Source organism: Nerophis ophidion, linkage group LG14, assembly GCF_033978795.1.
Source record: "Nerophis ophidion isolate RoL-2023_Sa linkage group LG14, RoL_Noph_v1.0, whole genome shotgun sequence".
Taxonomy (NCBI): domain Eukaryota; kingdom Metazoa; phylum Chordata; class Actinopteri; order Syngnathiformes; family Syngnathidae; genus Nerophis; species Nerophis ophidion.
In genome coordinates, this window is record NC_084624.1 from 53,851,176 (window position 1) to 53,868,379 (window position 17,204).

At 41.7% G+C, this 17,204-nt stretch overlaps 1 protein-coding gene across 2 annotated transcripts in view; it reads left to right on the top strand.

The window, feature by feature from the left end:
- Positions 1–17,204, top strand: part of lpin2 (lipin 2) — a 77,759-nt gene that overhangs the window by 35,096 nt on the left and 25,459 nt on the right. For both annotated transcript variants that reach the window (XM_061921056.1, XM_061921057.1), the window contains exons 3-11: positions 566–661; positions 6,652–6,980; positions 7,057–7,164; positions 10,560–10,686; positions 10,768–11,065; positions 11,132–11,231; positions 13,105–13,292; positions 14,159–14,252; positions 14,325–14,394. In XM_061921056.1, coding sequence (XP_061777040.1) covers positions 566–661; positions 6,652–6,980; positions 7,057–7,164; positions 10,560–10,686; positions 10,768–11,065; positions 11,132–11,231; positions 13,105–13,292; positions 14,159–14,252; positions 14,325–14,394 — 1,410 coding nt within the window. The remainder of the gene's footprint in view (positions 1–565; positions 662–6,651; positions 6,981–7,056; positions 7,165–10,559; positions 10,687–10,767; positions 11,066–11,131; positions 11,232–13,104; positions 13,293–14,158; positions 14,253–14,324; positions 14,395–17,204) is intronic.

Consider the following 17,204-nt stretch of genomic DNA (forward strand, 5'->3'; position numbering starts at 1 on the left):
TGCTCCTGCTATGTCATTTTATTCCCTGGCAGACAAGGAAACACAAGTGTGTTAAAAAGCCAAGTTGCGATGTAATCTACTGTATGGACTTTGTAATGACGAGCAACTTTGCCATTATACTGTGGTTATGGACGAGGGCGAACAGGTCATCCATCCATCCATCCATCCATTTTCTACCGCTTATTCCCTTTCGGGGTCGCGGGGGGCGCTGGCGCCTATCTCAGCTACAATCGGGCGGAAGGCAGGGTACACCCTGCATGCCAAATCAATTTGTGGCGGGGCGTCACTAATGAATGAATGTGCTGCAGTAGTATCAAATATAGTTTCGGACAGGACGTTCATTTTATACCACTTGTTCCTATCCCAGCTGCACTTGGCTGAAGGCAAGGTACAGACGTGACCTGGTTTACATTTCTGGTGTTGAATTTCTGGAGCACTCAGGCAGTAGAAAATCTGTCAGTTTTTTTTTATGTTGAGTTTCAATGTCACATGGGAGGAATGCTAAATGTGCCTGATGTACTTTAACCATATTCAGTGGTTTTCAAATGTTTTTTTTCTCTTCTAGATTGACATCGAAGTGAATGGAGAGCCTGTAGAATTGCAAATGAAACTCGGGGACAATGGCGAAGCCTTCTTCGTTCAGGAAGCCGAGCAGTTGAACGTAAGTTATAAGAGATTATGATTTATTTTTCTAAAACGCTTCCTGGTGGTTTACAGTTTTTTTTTTTTTTGGTCCAAATTCTGAATAGATTATGTTTTACAGACTATCTTCAAGCCGTTTTCTGAACGTCTCTTCAGGATGTGCCGTTTTGTGTACCGTTATTTACATGTCTACACTTGGACTGCGTCTTCTCACCATCATCCATGTTGTAGATTTAAGTACTTCCATAGCGAGTCTACTGACAAATACAAGTGAAAACTATACGCTTCTATGTATTAGAAAATGGCAACAACGGAGGATGCATGTGCATGTACAAGCCAGTTTTCCCCACAAGAGGATGGAGAAATAGGAGCTTATTGACTACAGTGTCGGACTACAAAATCTACTGCAAGGTCTTTTGGTTAATTTCTACCATAATGGAAATTACCGCTGATGTCTCAGGTTAGAAAACGTCACAAGTCAGAAAATTCCAAACGTATGGAAGTGTTATTGTTGCAAATTGTTTTACAAATGTGTATTAATCTGTGCGTCTGTAATCCAATTTGTGTGTCTTGTACTAGTCTGTGTGTCTGTATCTCAATGTGTGTGCTTGTAATCGGAGCCGTGTGTTTAGTTGTGTCTGTGTTATGATTTGTCTGTGGGTAAAGAAAAAAAAAATCTGTCCGTCCGTGTTTTCTCGATTGGCTGTCTTTTTAGACTTAGACAAACTTTAATGATCCACAAGGGAAATTGTTCCACACAGTAGCTCAGTTACAAAGGATGGAAAGGATTATGCACTCAAGGGCACCAAAAGAGAGCGACAACAACAGGTATACAGTATATAATATGTTCTGATATATTATTAGTGGGGGCCCTTAGGGAGATTTTAGGGTGTTTTCGTTCACTTTTGTCTAAACGCACCAAATTTGGCACAGGTTTAGCTCAGGGCATTCTTAAATGATTTGGCTAGGGCGCCGGTGACCTTTGGGGTCGCCATAGCGGCTGATCCAATATGGCCGCCACCTGAACACGCTTTTGCCTATACATTTGAACCAGATGAGCTACAAATCCAAACTTGGTGTCTATTTCATGTTTTTTGACAATTAGAAATATGATGGAAAAATCATCTTTATGACTGGGTGTTTCTGGACACCTATTTAGCATTGTTCCAAGATGGCAGCGATGTAAAAATTAGGTGTACCTTAACTTTTGATACTTTTGGCAAACTATTTTAGGTTTTTTGAGCATCAGAAACATACTGGAATGATCAGATTCATGATCATTTATTCATTAGAGCACTTTAATTTCCATATTAACAGCATAGCCATTATCTACCAAAATGAATTGCAAATATATTTCAACACAGATAGAATGTAAAGCTACAGGTATATTTAATTGTAACATTAGTAAAAGTACAGAACGTCAGTGTTACCCCTCTCCCACCAACTTTATTTTCATGTAATGCATTTTTCAGTGAAGCTATTATCAAACAATATGGCCTCCACACCATCTGACAGTAATAGTAGCAGCAGCAGCATCAATTGGGACATATGTTGTCTCTGCCAATTACAGTCTGATGACACCTTACAAACACCCAAAAGTGAAGGACTTTTGTCGCTAGAAAAGGATCTCGTTGAAATTGCGAATGCTATACATTCATCTATAAATGTCACAATTGATCCATTGAATGATGGTTCAGGTATGGCATCAACACTTGTATTAAATAAGGCCCATCCATCCATTTTCTACCGCTTATTCCCTTTCGGGGTCGCGGGGGGCGCTGGCGCCTATCTTAGCTACAATCGGGCGGAAGGCAGGGTACACCCTGGACAAGTCGCCACCTCATCGCAGGGCCAACACAGATAGACAGACAACATTCACACTCACATTCACACACTAGGGCCAATTTAGTGTTGCCAATCAACCTATCCCCAGGTGCATGTCTTTGGAAGTGGGAGGAAGCCGGAGTACCCGGAGGGAACCCACGCATTCACGGGGAGAACATGCAAACTCCACACAGAAAGTTCCCGAGCCTGGATTTGAACCCAGGACTGCAGGAACTTCGTATTGTGAGGCAGACGCACTAACCCCTCTCCCACCGTGAAGCCCGTTAAATAAGGCCAAATACCACAAATGCTGCAGAAGCTACTGTAGTAGTTATTGTGTTAAAAGGGCTAGAAAGCATGAGGATCATGCTGTCCCCTCCTTATTAAGTCCTAAAAAGCTTCGATCAAGTCATCCCCCAACCAGTGGTATTCATTGTGTGATATGTGAACATTTCATATAAACATTAGAAAGGAATCATGCATGTTGCACCAGGTTTTACTCATAACAATGCCCAAGTTACATCCAATGTCTTCAGAATAGCATATTTTGCCACTTGGAAATATGCAAATTAGGCGTCTAGACACACCCAAAAATAGAAATTGTCAAAACACATGAAATAGACACCAAGTTTACATTTGTAGCTCATCTGTTTCAAATGTTAGAGACACAAGCTATTACAAGTGGCGGTCGTATTTGATTGGCCGCTGTGGCGACCCCAAAGGTCACCGGCACGGCGCCCTAGCTAAATCATTTAAGTATGCCCTTAGCTACACCTGTGCCAAATTTGGCGCTTTTAGACAAAAGTGAACAAAAATATCCCTATATTATTTTATCATATAATATATACAATATATAACCAACACTAAATGGTCCCTAGTGTGTGAATGTTGTCTATCTGTGTTGGCCCTCTGATGAGGTGGTGACTTGTCTAGGGTGTACGCCGCCTACCGCCTGAATGCAGCTGAGCTAGGCTCCAGCGACCCCGAAAGGGATAAGCAGTAGAAAATGGATGGATGGATACAACAGCAGCTGCAGCATAAAAAAGGGGCAGCATAAAATAAAGAGTAGGTCCGGCAGAAAATATACATTGTAAACAAAGAGAGGTAGATAACATAGGAGCGGTCAGCTAATAGACAAATATCATCTATTGCTGTATGGTGAGTGATTATGCAACTGGACGGAGTGCAGAATGAAGGAATTCTTGAATACACATGACTTGTTAGTTTCTGCCATGGAAGAGTTGTGCGCATAACTATTAGAGATGCGCGGTTTGCGGTCACAACCGCGGAGTCCGCGGATAAACCGCGGGTCGGGCGGGTGACATGACGAAAAAATAGATTTTAAATAGATTTGGGCGGGTGGCGGTTGAACCATTTCGGAAATGTATATTTTAATAATCCCAGGAATGTAGGCTCATAAAACTTCTTTGTTTGTCTTGTCTTTATTGCACAAGATGTAAAACAACCACACAACAGCTCTCATGTCTCTAACGCTTTTCCCGGGACAACTCGAACTCTCACTTTCTGTCGATAACGTCACTTCCCTATCTCTCCCGGAAGCCCCGCCCCCCAGCCAAAGTGATTGGCTAACACCCTGTAGCCAGCCGCTACATTATACATAGTTAAATGTTATGTTGAAGAGGTTCATTTAGCCTACTGACGTGTATTTATAAATGGTTGATTTATATAGGCTAGTAGGTAAAGTGTTGTACCTGACACCTCCTGATGGTACAATCCATATAACACGTCACAGACAACGTCACGCTAACATCACGTGACACCTCTGATGAAGGCTGCAGAAGCAAGGTAGCCCAAACTTGTCAGATACAACACTTTACCTTACTAGCCTATAGAAATCAACCATTTATAAATAGTTAAATGTTGTTACCCACATACGAAAAACGAGCAACACTCTTTGAAACAGTATGTGGGCATACTTTTATTTTGAAGTGTCTCGTTTGGTCTGTCGACGGATGTAAGGAAGCTACTTCCGGGTGTGGCCAACGAGGTATTTGTCATTAGTTGGTATTTTACTTGGTAAAATGTTTGATCCACACATGCTGTGCACGTTATTATTTGTACGTTTGTAACGTGCTTTATTTATTACAGTTTTCACGGTGAATTTGAAGGGAAAGTAAGCCTTCAAATAAATCAGTTCAAGAAAGCCATTGTGTCCGTGCTATTTGGAGGGAGTTACACTTTCTAACCTCACTAATGCCTTGCATCGTCTATATTAGATATATAACGGGCGGGTGGCGGGCGGGTGTGGCTTTGATGAAATGTTGGTTCGGGTGGATGACGACTTTAGTGATGCGGTTGCGGATGATATAATTGCCTATCCGCGCATCTCTAATAACTATACTTGTGTGTATCTGTGTCTAAAAGTTGTGTGTGCATTTAAAGATGTGTTTGTAACTAGATTCATGTGAGGCAAAAACCTAGTTTGGCTGTCTTTTTACACGTGACTTTTGGACACTTCAGCCGTGCAGCGATCCCAACTTGTATAAGGAGTTGTCCTTTTGGTAACTTGACCTTGCCTTTCCCTGTGCTCACCACTGGTCGGCACCTTGCACCCTCTCACACTCATGTTGATGTTGAAGCCAAACATCAACATGTTTATGTAAAAAAAAAAAGTTAATGTTTTAGCGCAGTAGTTGTCAAAATGATTTTGTACTCAAATAAGTTATCAGCAACTATCGTGGGATCACACTCAGCCTTCCCGGTAAGGTTTATTCAGGTGTACTGGAGAGGAGGCTACGCCGGAGAGTCCAACCTCGGATTCAGGAGGAACAGTGTTGTTTTCGTCCTGGTCGTGGAACTGTGGACCAGCTCTATACTCTGGGCAGGGTTCTTGAGGGTGCATGGGAGTTTGCCCAACCAGTCTACATGTGCTTTGTGGACTTGGAGAAGGCATTGGACCGTGTCCCTCGGGAAGTCCTGTGGGGAGTGCTCAGAGAGTATGGGGTATCGGACTGTCTTATTGTGGCGGTCCGATCCCTGTACGATCAGTGTCAGAACTTGGTCCGCATTGCCGGCAGTAAGTCGGACACGTTTCCAGTGAGGGTTGGACTCCGCCAAGGCTGTCCTTTGTCACCCATTCTGTTCATAACTTTTATGGACAGAATTTCTAGGCGCAGTCAAGGCGTTGAGGGGTTCCTGTTTGGTGGCTGCAGGATTAGGTCTCTGGTTTTTGCAGAAAATGTGGTCCTGATGGCTTCATCTGACCGGGATCTTCAGCTCTCACTGGATCGGTTCGCAGCCGAGTGTGAAGCCACTGGAATGAGAATCAGCACCTCCAAGTCCGCGTCCATGGTTCTTGCCCGGAAAAGAGTGGAGTGGCATCTCCGTGTTGGGGAGGAGACCCTGCCCCAAGTGGAGGAGTTCAACTACCTAGGAGTCTTGTTCATGAGTGAGGGAAGAGTGGATGGTGAGATCGACATGCAGATCGGTGCGGCGTCTTCAGTAATGCGGACGTTGTGGTGAAGAAGGAGCTGAGCCGGAAGGCAAAGCTTTCAATTTACCGGTCGATCGACGTTCCCATCCTCACCTATGGTCATGAGCTTTGGGTCATGACCGAAAGGATAAGATCACGGGTACAAGCGGCCCAAATGAGTTTCCTCCTCCGTGTGTCGGGTCTCTCCCTTAGAGATAGGGTGAGAAGCTCTGCCATCCGGGAGGAACTCAAAGTAAAGCCGCTGCTCCTCCACATGGAGGAGCCAGATGAGGTGGTTCAGGCATCTGGTCAGGATGCCACCGGAACGCCTCCCTAGGGAGGTGTTTAGGGCACGTCTAACCGGTAGGAGGTCACGGGGAAGACCCAGGACACAACGGGAAGACTGTCTCCCGACTGGCCTGGGAACGCCTCGGGATCCCCCGGGAAGAGCTGGACCAAGTGGCTGAAGAGAGGCTGAAGAGAGGGAAGTCTGGGTTTCCCTGCTTGTACACCTACCGGGCAAGTCTGACCGGTAGTTGGCCACAGGGAAGATGTGGGTATCACAGTCACCATATTGCCCCCCCACCGAGATGGAGGAAACATGATCATTTCGGACGCTATTTGTCACAACAGGTGCCATTGATTCTCACCAGACTGCAGAATGTAGCTGTCATGTCAGCCATGTTTTTGTCATTTTTCTGGGACCTCATAACATTTGTTCCTTTCTTCATTCCGACCCTGTCTTCGAGCAGCTTGTTCCAGCTCATCTGGCGACATCCCCCATACCGACAGAGAGCAACCTTTTCTGGATATCGGAGGTGGAGCGCAGGTCGGCCAGCCTGGAAGATCGGCCGGAGACCCCCCTTCCCACCAGTGTGGCCACGAAAAAGAAGAAGAGACGGAAGAAGAAGCACAAAGGGGACCCCCGAAGGGAAGAACTGACTCCCCCCATGCCAGTCACTGCTGCTAATGTTAATGCTGCCAACGCACATGCTGTTGCCTCAACTTCGGGCCAAAACGAGGAGATATTTGAGATGGAACTGAGCTCTGATGAAGAGGCTCTGGTGCAACATATATCCAGGTCAATTTAGCTTCTGTCTTTGCTTTTGTGGCCATTTCATGTAAAAAAAATAGTTTTTTTGCACCTTTTAATGCAGATCACCTTCAGCGGTCACAGGACGAGACATTGATCCAAAACTGCCTTCAGCCAGACACAACCTGGATGGTTATGCTTTGTCTGATGGCGACTGGGCAGCAGATAATAGGTGGGTTTGAATCTTCATTTGAAATGTTCACTTAAACGCAAAATAACAGGTGGCACCACTAGGGAGCAGCATTTCTTTTACTTTTACAACAAAGGTATGGTCTGACAGCCTTGCAGTGCAGCAAGTGCAACAGTAGATACTGTTAAGGCAGTCGTGCCTTATGTTGTTAACAATTACCGCTGCAATTTGAATACGGAAATAACAGCACTGCATTCCAATGCTTCTTATTTTTCGGATTATAAGTCTCTCCGGAGTATAGGTCGCACCGGCCGAAAATGCATAATAAAGAAGGAAAAAAACATATCCATCGCACTGGAGTATAAATCGCATTTTTGGGGGAAATTTATTTGATAAAATCCAACACCAAGAATAGACATTTGAAAGACAATTTAAAATAAATAAAGAATAGTGAACAACAGGCTGAATAAGTGTAGGTTATATGAGGCATAAATAACTAACTGAGAAGGTGCCTGCTATGTTAATGTAACAGATTATTATGGTAAGAGTCATTCAAATAACTATAACATATAGAACATGCTATACCTTTACCAAACAATCTGTCACTCCTAATCATTAAATCCCATGAAATCTTCTTCCTCGATGTCGCTTCTAAACAACTCTGCCAACTCCAAAGGTATGCGCCGCTTCCTCTTGTTTTCTGCTGCATATTTCACTACGTCCAGCTTGTAATCTGCAGTACATGATTTCCTTTTCGGTGCCATTTTTGTTCAGCCCTTCTCAGTTTTTATAAGTTACCGCCAACGATGAAATGATCCACTTTAATAGCTACGGCAGTAGCATATAGCAATTAGCATTCCATGACCCACAATGCACTTTTGCCATGACCCTCCCCCGCTAAATTCTTATTGGTTGACGTGTGTGTGACGATTGCTGACATTTTCTTTGTCTCTTCTGCGAATTAGATAAATAATGTAATTTGATATTTTATGGTAACGTGTTAATAATTTCACACATAAGTCGCTCCGGAGTATATTTCGCACCCCCGGCCAAACTGAAAAAAAAACTGCAACTTAAAATACGCTACTGTTTTTGCTACTTGAGATTTAGCTTGTGGCATGTACTGATAGTACAAGTATAAGAAAAAAAAACAATGAAAGTGTCAATTGTACGTGGCATGTAAATATGCATTTTCATGAAAAGAATAAAAATAAATGATGATGATGATAATATACATAGTGCAGAAAAGAAAAAAATCATTTGTATTGAATTTCAGGAAGATTTGGGCTAGTGACTTTAAAAGTAATTGATACGTCTCTAATAACATTTTATTTGTATAAAATATACTGACGTTCAGGTTTCCCACTATTTTATGCTACTCATACTACAGTATGAGAATCAATGCTCTAGACCAGACCTGGGCAAGTTAAGGCCCGTTAAACTTTTCATCCTGGCCCGCCGGACATTCCCAAATAATTTTTGTAGATCTTTAAAGGGGAACATTATCACAATTTCTGAAGGGTTAAAACCAAAAAAAATCTGTTCCCAGTGGCTTATTTTATTTTTCGAAGTTGTCTCAAAATGTTACCCATCACGCAATGTCCCGAAAAACGGCTTCAAAGTGCCTGATTTACACCATTGTTATATCCACCCATCTATTATCCTGTGACGTCACACCGTGAAGACACCAGAAACAAACATGGCGGATAGCACAGAAAGGTATAGCATAGTAGCTCGGATTCAGACTAAATTCAGCGGCGCAAGCGATTCAACAGATTATGCATGTATTGAAACGGATCGTTGGAATTTGAAGGCAGGTAGCGAAAACAAAATTGAAGAAGAAACTGAAGCTATTAAGCCATATCGCTTTGAACCCTATACAAGCGAAACCGACGCGACAGACAGCGACACGGGAGGAAGCGAGAACGAATTCGGCGATCGCCTTCTAACCAACGATTGGTATGTGTTTGTTTGGCATTAAATGTGGGTGGAGGGAAAGCTCAAATATAGCTACAAATGAGGCATAATGTACATACAGCTAGCCTAAATAGCATGTTAGCATCGATTAGCTTGCAGTCATGCCGTGATCAAATATGTCTGATTAGCACACTCCACATAAGTGAATAACATCAACAAAACTCCCCTTTGTGCATTCATGCACGTTGGAAATGCATCTGCTTTTAGTGTCGCAGGATATCCACACATTCTTGCCATCTCTGTCATAGCATAGCTGTCGTCGGTAAAGTGTGCGGAACAAACAAGGGACTTTCGCATCTTTTGGCCGCTGCTGCAACTTGAATCCGTCTCTGTTCGTGTTGTTACACCCTCCGACAACACGCCGACGAGGCATGATGTCTCCAAGGTACGGGAAAACAGTCGAAAAAACGGATAATAACAGAGCTGATTTGACTTGGTGCGTGTAATGAGATTGAGAAAATGGCGGCTTCGCTTCACGTTGTGACGTCATCGCTCCGACAGGCTATCAATTGAAAGGCGTTTAAATCGCCAAATTCACCCTTTTAGAGTTCGGAAATCGGTTAAAAAAACATATGGTCTTTTTTCTGCAACATCAAGGTATATTTTGACGCTTACATAGGTCTGGTGATAATGTTCCCCTTTTTCACTATGTAAAGCGCTTTGAGTCACTAGAGAAAAGCGCTATATAAATATAATTCACTTCACTTAAGATGAAAAGTGTAGCTGCCATTATGATGTGCAGTGATGTTTTCAAATGACTAAGTATTGAACTATACAAAGTATTCCAATGGTTTTGCATGATATACTAGTTACTATGGTAATGTAATTAGTTACTATGGTAATCTAAGTCACATCAGCTCAGACGAGGCACCAAGCAGTGTGGGTGGGGAGCGTTTCCACAGAGTGTTTCCAGAGTGGCAGGGACAGACGAGAAAGGAGATTTTTACAACAAAGTTCTAAAGCTTAGATGTATCAGATTGTTGGTGGGGTTTTTTTTACCCTTCATGTTCATATTTCGCTTTTTGTGTTGCATTTTTGTTGCTTTTCGCTTGATAATAAAATATGTCGATCGAGAAGGGGGTGTGACGTTCATATGTTGTCAATATTCAGTGTTTATCCTTCATACTTAATATTGTACATCCCACATTCTTTATTTTCATGTACATTCTGGGTGTCTCATTCAGTAAAACAAATTAAAATTAAATTCCGTTTAAGGCGGTCTTTCATAAAGTTGGCTAATGTGAGGGTTTGTATTAGTTTTCCTAAAACTAGATATACCGGCCCCCAGACACAATTTTTTCTCCAAATTTAGCCCCCTCCAGTCAATATTTGCCTAGGCCTGCTCTAGACAATTTAAAGGTCCACCCATTTATTTGAAGGTATACTTTTTAATTGATGAGGAAAAGGTAATTACTGCTAATAAACTGGTTTCAATGTATTTCTTTCTTTGTACTTTTTAGCCACAGCTTATCTCAGGCATTTTCGCCCAAGAGTGACTCAGAACTGATGGTGAGACCCTCAGAGTCTTTGCTCAGAGCCGAGTCGCACATGCAGTGGACCTGGGGAGAGTTTCCAGAAACCACCAGGGTAAGAAAGCCCCCTGCCAACATTCAAGATGACACTTCCAGGCTGGGCTTTTGAGTTGACGTGTTTTTTTTTTTTGCTCAGGTCACAAAAAAGGACAAAGCAGAATTAATTAAAATGATGACCATCACCCCTTCAGAGAGCACCCACTTCCGTGTCATCCTCAGCTCAGAGGCCATGGAAAATGAGTGTGAGCTTATGGGAATAGAGGACGCGTCCTCCTCTGTGTGCGCCATCGTCAAGCCAGAGCCTCGCTCCCCTGCCACTACCACCATGTGTGAGAGTCCCGTCACTCTCACAGAGCCTGTGGACGTCCTGCCATACAATGTGGTCACCTCCACTCCGTCCAGCCAGCAGAGTGACTCGCCCTCTAAAAAGAAAGGTACGCTCGGTAGATGTTAGCTGGAGGACTCGTAAGATGCTGACTAATTTATCTTGTTAAACATAGGTGTCCCTAAGAGGAGCCACCATCAGGGCCCTGAGGACATCTACTTAGATGACCTGAAGGCACTTGAGCCTGACGTAGCTGCGAGATACTTTCCCAAAAGGTTAGATTTGTGTCAACACTTTGAAATAGCATCATGTGACAGATTTAGAGCACCAGGTTTGATCCGCTTTTCACAATCTGATAGATAGGTCTCGGTCTGCTTGGTTTGTTTCATTTGAACTCAAAGGCTACACTGATGAAATACACAGGCCAGTGTTAAAATGCTACCAAAAAGCATGCAGAAATAGCAAATATTTAAGAGAAAAGTGCTGTCTGTCAGACTTCCTACCTCTGTGTGAATGTGTATATATCCGTGAAAGCACAACAACCGTTTTAAAGTATATTTTAGAAGCTTTTTTTAAGTATATGTCTGAATTGTCAGGTTCAAACACTGATGACATCTATTAAACAGACAAGAAGCATGGAATCATGCAGAGACAGAGTTAAATTTGGTTCAATGAGGAGAGCCGGTTTTGGGCTGTACTCTAGTTACAGATCCAAAGTACGCTCTAAAGTACAGCCCAAATGCTCCAGTATTTATTTCGGAGGCCCCTAATTACATCACTGAAGCTATTGCTGAAGGAGGTGGGGTAATTTCAGCAACCCAAGTTACACACAATTTATGACTTGACGTTCTGGATATCGCCCTGTCTCTGCTCTGTCTGCGTCACGGCACTCGATGTTCTGGACACAACCGTTTTAAAGTGTATTTTAGAAGCTTTTTTGAAGTATATGTCTAAATTGTCAGGTTCAAACACTGATGACATCTATTAAACAGACAAGAAGCAAGGAATCATGCAGAGACAGAGTTAAATTTGGCTCAATGAGGAGAGCCGGATTTGGGCTGTACTCTAGTTACCGATCCAAAGTACGCTCTAAAGTCCAGCCCACATGCTCCAGTATTTATTTCGGAGGCCCCTGATTACATCACTGAAGCTGCTGCTGAAGGAGGTGGGGTAATTTCAGCAACCCCAGTTACACACAATTTATGACTTGACGTTCTGGATATCGCCCTGTCTCTGCTCTGTCTGCGTCACGGCACTCGATGTTCTGGACACAACCGTTTTAAAGTGTGTTTTAGAAGCTTTTTTGAAGTATATGTCTAAATTGCCAGTTTCAAACACTGATGACATCTATTAAACAGACAAGAAGCAAGGAATCATGCAGAGACAGAGTTAAATTTGGCTCAATGAGGAGAGCCGGATTTGGGCTGTACTCTAGTTACAGATCCAAAGTACGCTCTAAAGTCCAGCCCACATGCTCCAGTATTTATTTCGGAGGCCCCTGATTACATCACTGAAGCTATTGCTGAAGGAGGTGGGGTAATTTCAGCAACCCCAGTTACACACAATTTATGACTTGACATTCGGGATATCGCCCTGTCTCTGCTCTGTCTGCGTCACGGCACTCCATGTTCTGGACACAAACAACACTGATATGAAACGATGTCCCTTTGCACAGATAGAAAAGTACAACTTCAGCACAATTGATAACTATAGCAATGGCTTTTAAGCATGAGAGTTGTGATAACTTACACATAATTATTTCAACATTCATGTGTAAATGGTCCCTAGTGTCTAAATGTTGTCTATTTGTGTTGCCCCTGTGATGAGGTGGTGACTTGTCCAGGGTGTACAACGCCTTTCACCCGATTGCAGCTGAGATAGGCTGCAGCACCCCTTGCGACCCCGAAAGGGACAAGCGGTAGTAAATGGATGGATGGATGTTGGTGAATATAACAAAATAAAACTATGGTCAACCTAGCACACCACATTTTTGTTTGAAATATTGGATTTACGTCATGAATATTTCACAAAAGCTGGCCGTCCTGACTGACAGAAATGCCATTGTGACTGCTTAGCGCACGGAGCCACGAGGGTAAACGCCATCTCATTCCAGGCTCATTTGTTGCCGTCTGCTTTGTGCATCCGCAGTGAGGCCGAGGCGGCCGGTAAGCACTGGATGGACACAGAGATCCCGTCTGGTTCTCAGTCGCCGCAGTCGGTGGGAAGCGCTGCGGCAGACAGTGGGACTGAGTGTCTCTCGGACTCCGCCAGCGACCTCCCGGACGTCACTCTGTCGCTTTGTGGAGGCCTCACAGAGAACGCAGAAATCTCCAAAGGTACTCTTACAAAGGCGCCCATTAAAGATATATATCCTGAAGTACACCTTAAGGCAGAGGTCGGGAACCTTTTTGGATTCGAGAGCCAAAAAGCCAAATATTTTAAAATGTATTTCCCTAAGAGCCATATAATATATTTTTTTAACACTGAACACAACTAAACGCCTGCATTTTTAAGTAAGACCAACATTTCCAGAGTATAATAAGTCTCTTATTCTTTGTAATAACATTGTTATTCTGAAGCTAACTGTGGAGGGGGTGTGGCCTGCGGGCCTGCAGCAAAGCGGGATGTTGCCAGGACCGGCCTCGAAATCAGCGACAGGTGCGTAGACAGCCCACCTTGGCCTTTTTATCTAATCACCTGTCGCTCTGTTATAAGCAGCAGCCAGGAGGAGAGACAGGGTTGGGGCTGGAGCCAGAGCGCGAGTGAGGACGAAAGAGAAAAAGACAATTGCTGTAAAGTAACTCAGAGAAAAATAAAATAAAACAATATTGTAACCCTAAAACAGGCTCTTGGTGGTCTGAAGAACCCCCAGGAGGCCAAGCCCCACACTAACCAATAATAAATAAATTACTTCTTACCATTAACGCAACTTCTTGAACATAAAAATGCATGAGAATGTTTTATATTTTGAACTTTGTTTTTAACACTGTGATTACAAGTGGAATTATTCATTATTTATCCTGTTAAGCAATGTCAGCTCAGATTTATCCGAGAGCCAGATGCAGTCATCAAAAGAGCCACATCTGGCTCTAGAGCCATAGGTTCCCTACCCCTGCCTTAAGGAGTAGCCACTGAAAACACATTTTAGAACTTTTGCTTGCTCTACTCTTCCTCTAAGGTTCTTTTTTTTTTTTTTTTGCAGAAAAGTTTATGGAGCATATCATTACCTACAATGAATTTGCTGAAAGTCCTGCAATTATAGATAACCCCAACCTTGTTGTAAAGATAGGAAATAGGTAAGCATTTAAAAGAATAACTTTGATCCGCACAACAGTTTATATGGTTGTCAACTCTCTTTTTGCACACAGATATTATAACTGGACTCTCGCTGCTCCCTTGATTCTGAGTCTACAAGCATTCCAGAAGAATTTACCAAAGGTAATTTAAATGTACTGTAAATAATGGTAATCCCATATCTATTTTAAACATGCTTTGCAGAGTTACCATGAAGAAAGCCACATCTTTTACTGCGGCACAACTCAATTCATTTATTTATTTCAGAGATGTTTAACAAATTACATTAAGGAACATCATGGGTAGTGTTTTATTATTGGCAGAATACAATAAGAAAAATAATAACAATAGAAGTAAAAACAGAGAGTTGGACAAATAAGTAAATGATAAGTAGTATTTTCATTGAATAACAAAGCATACATGAATAATAACTACAATAAGTAAAAAACTAACACCAGAATATGGAATAACTCAAACTGAATTGAATCTAGGGTAAATTATGTCATACCTTGGTGGTTGATAAATAATATATAATTAATTCAGGAGTAAAATATATTAGACACTCTGGTTTAAAAAAAAAAAATAATTCAGCATTCAGGAAAACATTATATTGTGTTAATTATACTGTGCTATTCATTAAATAAAAAATGATGGAATCAAAAAGTAATCATATCAGACACTATGGTATTCATTAAATAATGTATGATGGAATTCACAAATAAATGTCAGACACGGTGGTACTCATTAAATAATGAGATAAACTAATTAATTCAGGAACACATGATAACAGATTGTGGTATTCATGAAATACCACATGACAGAATCCTGAAATAAATGAAATAGGACCCTGTGGTACTCATTAAATAACAAGATAAAATGATGCATTCAGGAAAACTGCAGTTTTAATGTCGCTTCAAATATTGTAGAATTAGTTTTTGTAAAATACATTGTAAACAATGTTGGCCTAATTTGAGCATTTTCAAACATACACATTAGCTAATAAGAGAAAAAATATTATTACTAAAGTAGAATTGACCAGAAGAGGAAACCAAACCAATTATAGCTGATGTTCAGTATCATAGCCCCTGATTGGCTCAGCCAGCACGTTGAATTAGAAGAGTGAAAAGGCAACGGAAGGAGGGTGATTTTTTTCATATCTATTGGGCTCTCGTAAAGTTCAAAAACGTATTTAAAAGTTTGTAGACACGTTTTTTAAATTTTTTTTATGGTCTAGCTATTGAAATATTCAGTTGATTCCCACTTTGCGGATATTCCTTTATCACAATCAGGCCCGGAACCAACTAACGGCGATACAAGAGGGACAACTGCAAATGTTATCAAACACTGTAGTACTCATTAAATAATAAAATAATTAATTCAGTAATAAACCATATCCGACACTGTGGTTCTCAGTAGTTTATAAGATAAGATAATGAATTCAGAAATAAATGATATCTGACGCTGTGATACTTGTTAAGTAATAAGATACAAACAAATCATACCAGATCTTCAATTAACCTGGAGAACACGCTATGCTTGTTTCTTTAAACATGTCAGTATGTTGTATGAGCTTCTTGCTTAAAGGGGAACTAATAGGATTGTTTTTCTACTTATAAAACACTACCTTGTGGTTTCCATAATATTTAATGGTGGTGCTTTGGTCCAAATGTTGTATAAATGGTGACTGTCTTTAACAGCTTTCTGTCCGTCTTTTGAGGATGCTCTGTTTTGTGGGTGGTCTTATTCACGTGCCTCCACTTCGACTGAGTCTTCTCCAAGTCATCCATGTTGTAGTTTTTACCCCTTCCATAGCGAGTCTACTGAGATATAAGTTAGAAGCACATCCTACTTTGTATTAGAAATGGCAATAGCGGAGGATGCAGGTGCATGTATGAGCCAGTCTGCCCCACAACAAGAGGTTAGAAAAAAAGGAGATTATTGATTTCAGCCGGGGTCCCCAAACTACTGCCCGCGGGCCAGATCCAGCTCGCCAGCGTTCGAGATCTGGCCCGCGGGAAGTCCCAAGTTAAAAAATGTTTTTTAATTTTAATTTTTACCTTTAAATCTGTCCTTTTTAATCCATTTTTAACCGCTTGTTGCATGTTACTCTCAGAGTCTACTAGCCGATCAGGCAAATCACATTGTCTAAAAATGCATTTTCCAATCGATGACGTGATATCATATATATATATATATATAATATATATACATATATACATATATATAAATATAAAACAGCCCGGCCCCCAGGTCAAAAAGTTTGGGGACCCCTGGATTACAGTGTCCGACTACAATGACTGAATGGCGCAAAAGTCTTCAGCTAATTGTTTTCCCATTTATTGAGATAGCCGAGGACATAATAGGTCAGAAAAACGTCACAAGTCAGAACAAATTGCAAACGGCTTGTTTGGCCAAAGTATGTAGGAAGGCAAGATTGTTTTATACAAACCCCGTTTCCATATGAGTTGGGAAATTGTGTTAGATGTAAATATAACAGAATACAATGATTTGCAAATCCTTTTCAAGCCATATTCAGTTGAATGCACTACAAAGACAAGATATTTGATGTTCAAACTCATAACTTTATTTTTTTTTCCCAATAATAATTAACTTAGAATTTCATGGCTGCAACACGTGTCAAAGTAGTTGGGAAAGGGCATGTTCACCACTGTGTTACATCACCTTTTCTTTTAACAACATTTAATAAACGTTTGGGAACTGAGGAAACTGATTGTTGAAGATTTGAAAGTGGAATTCTTTACTATTCTTGCTTGATGTACAGCTTAAGTTGTTCAACAGTCCGGGGTCTTGTTGTCGTATTTTACGCTTCATAATGAGCCACACATTTTCCATGGGAGACATGTCTGGACTGCAGACGGGCCAGGAAAGTACCCACACTCTTTTACTACGAAGCCACGCTGTTGTAACACGTGGCTTGGCAATGTTTTGCTGAA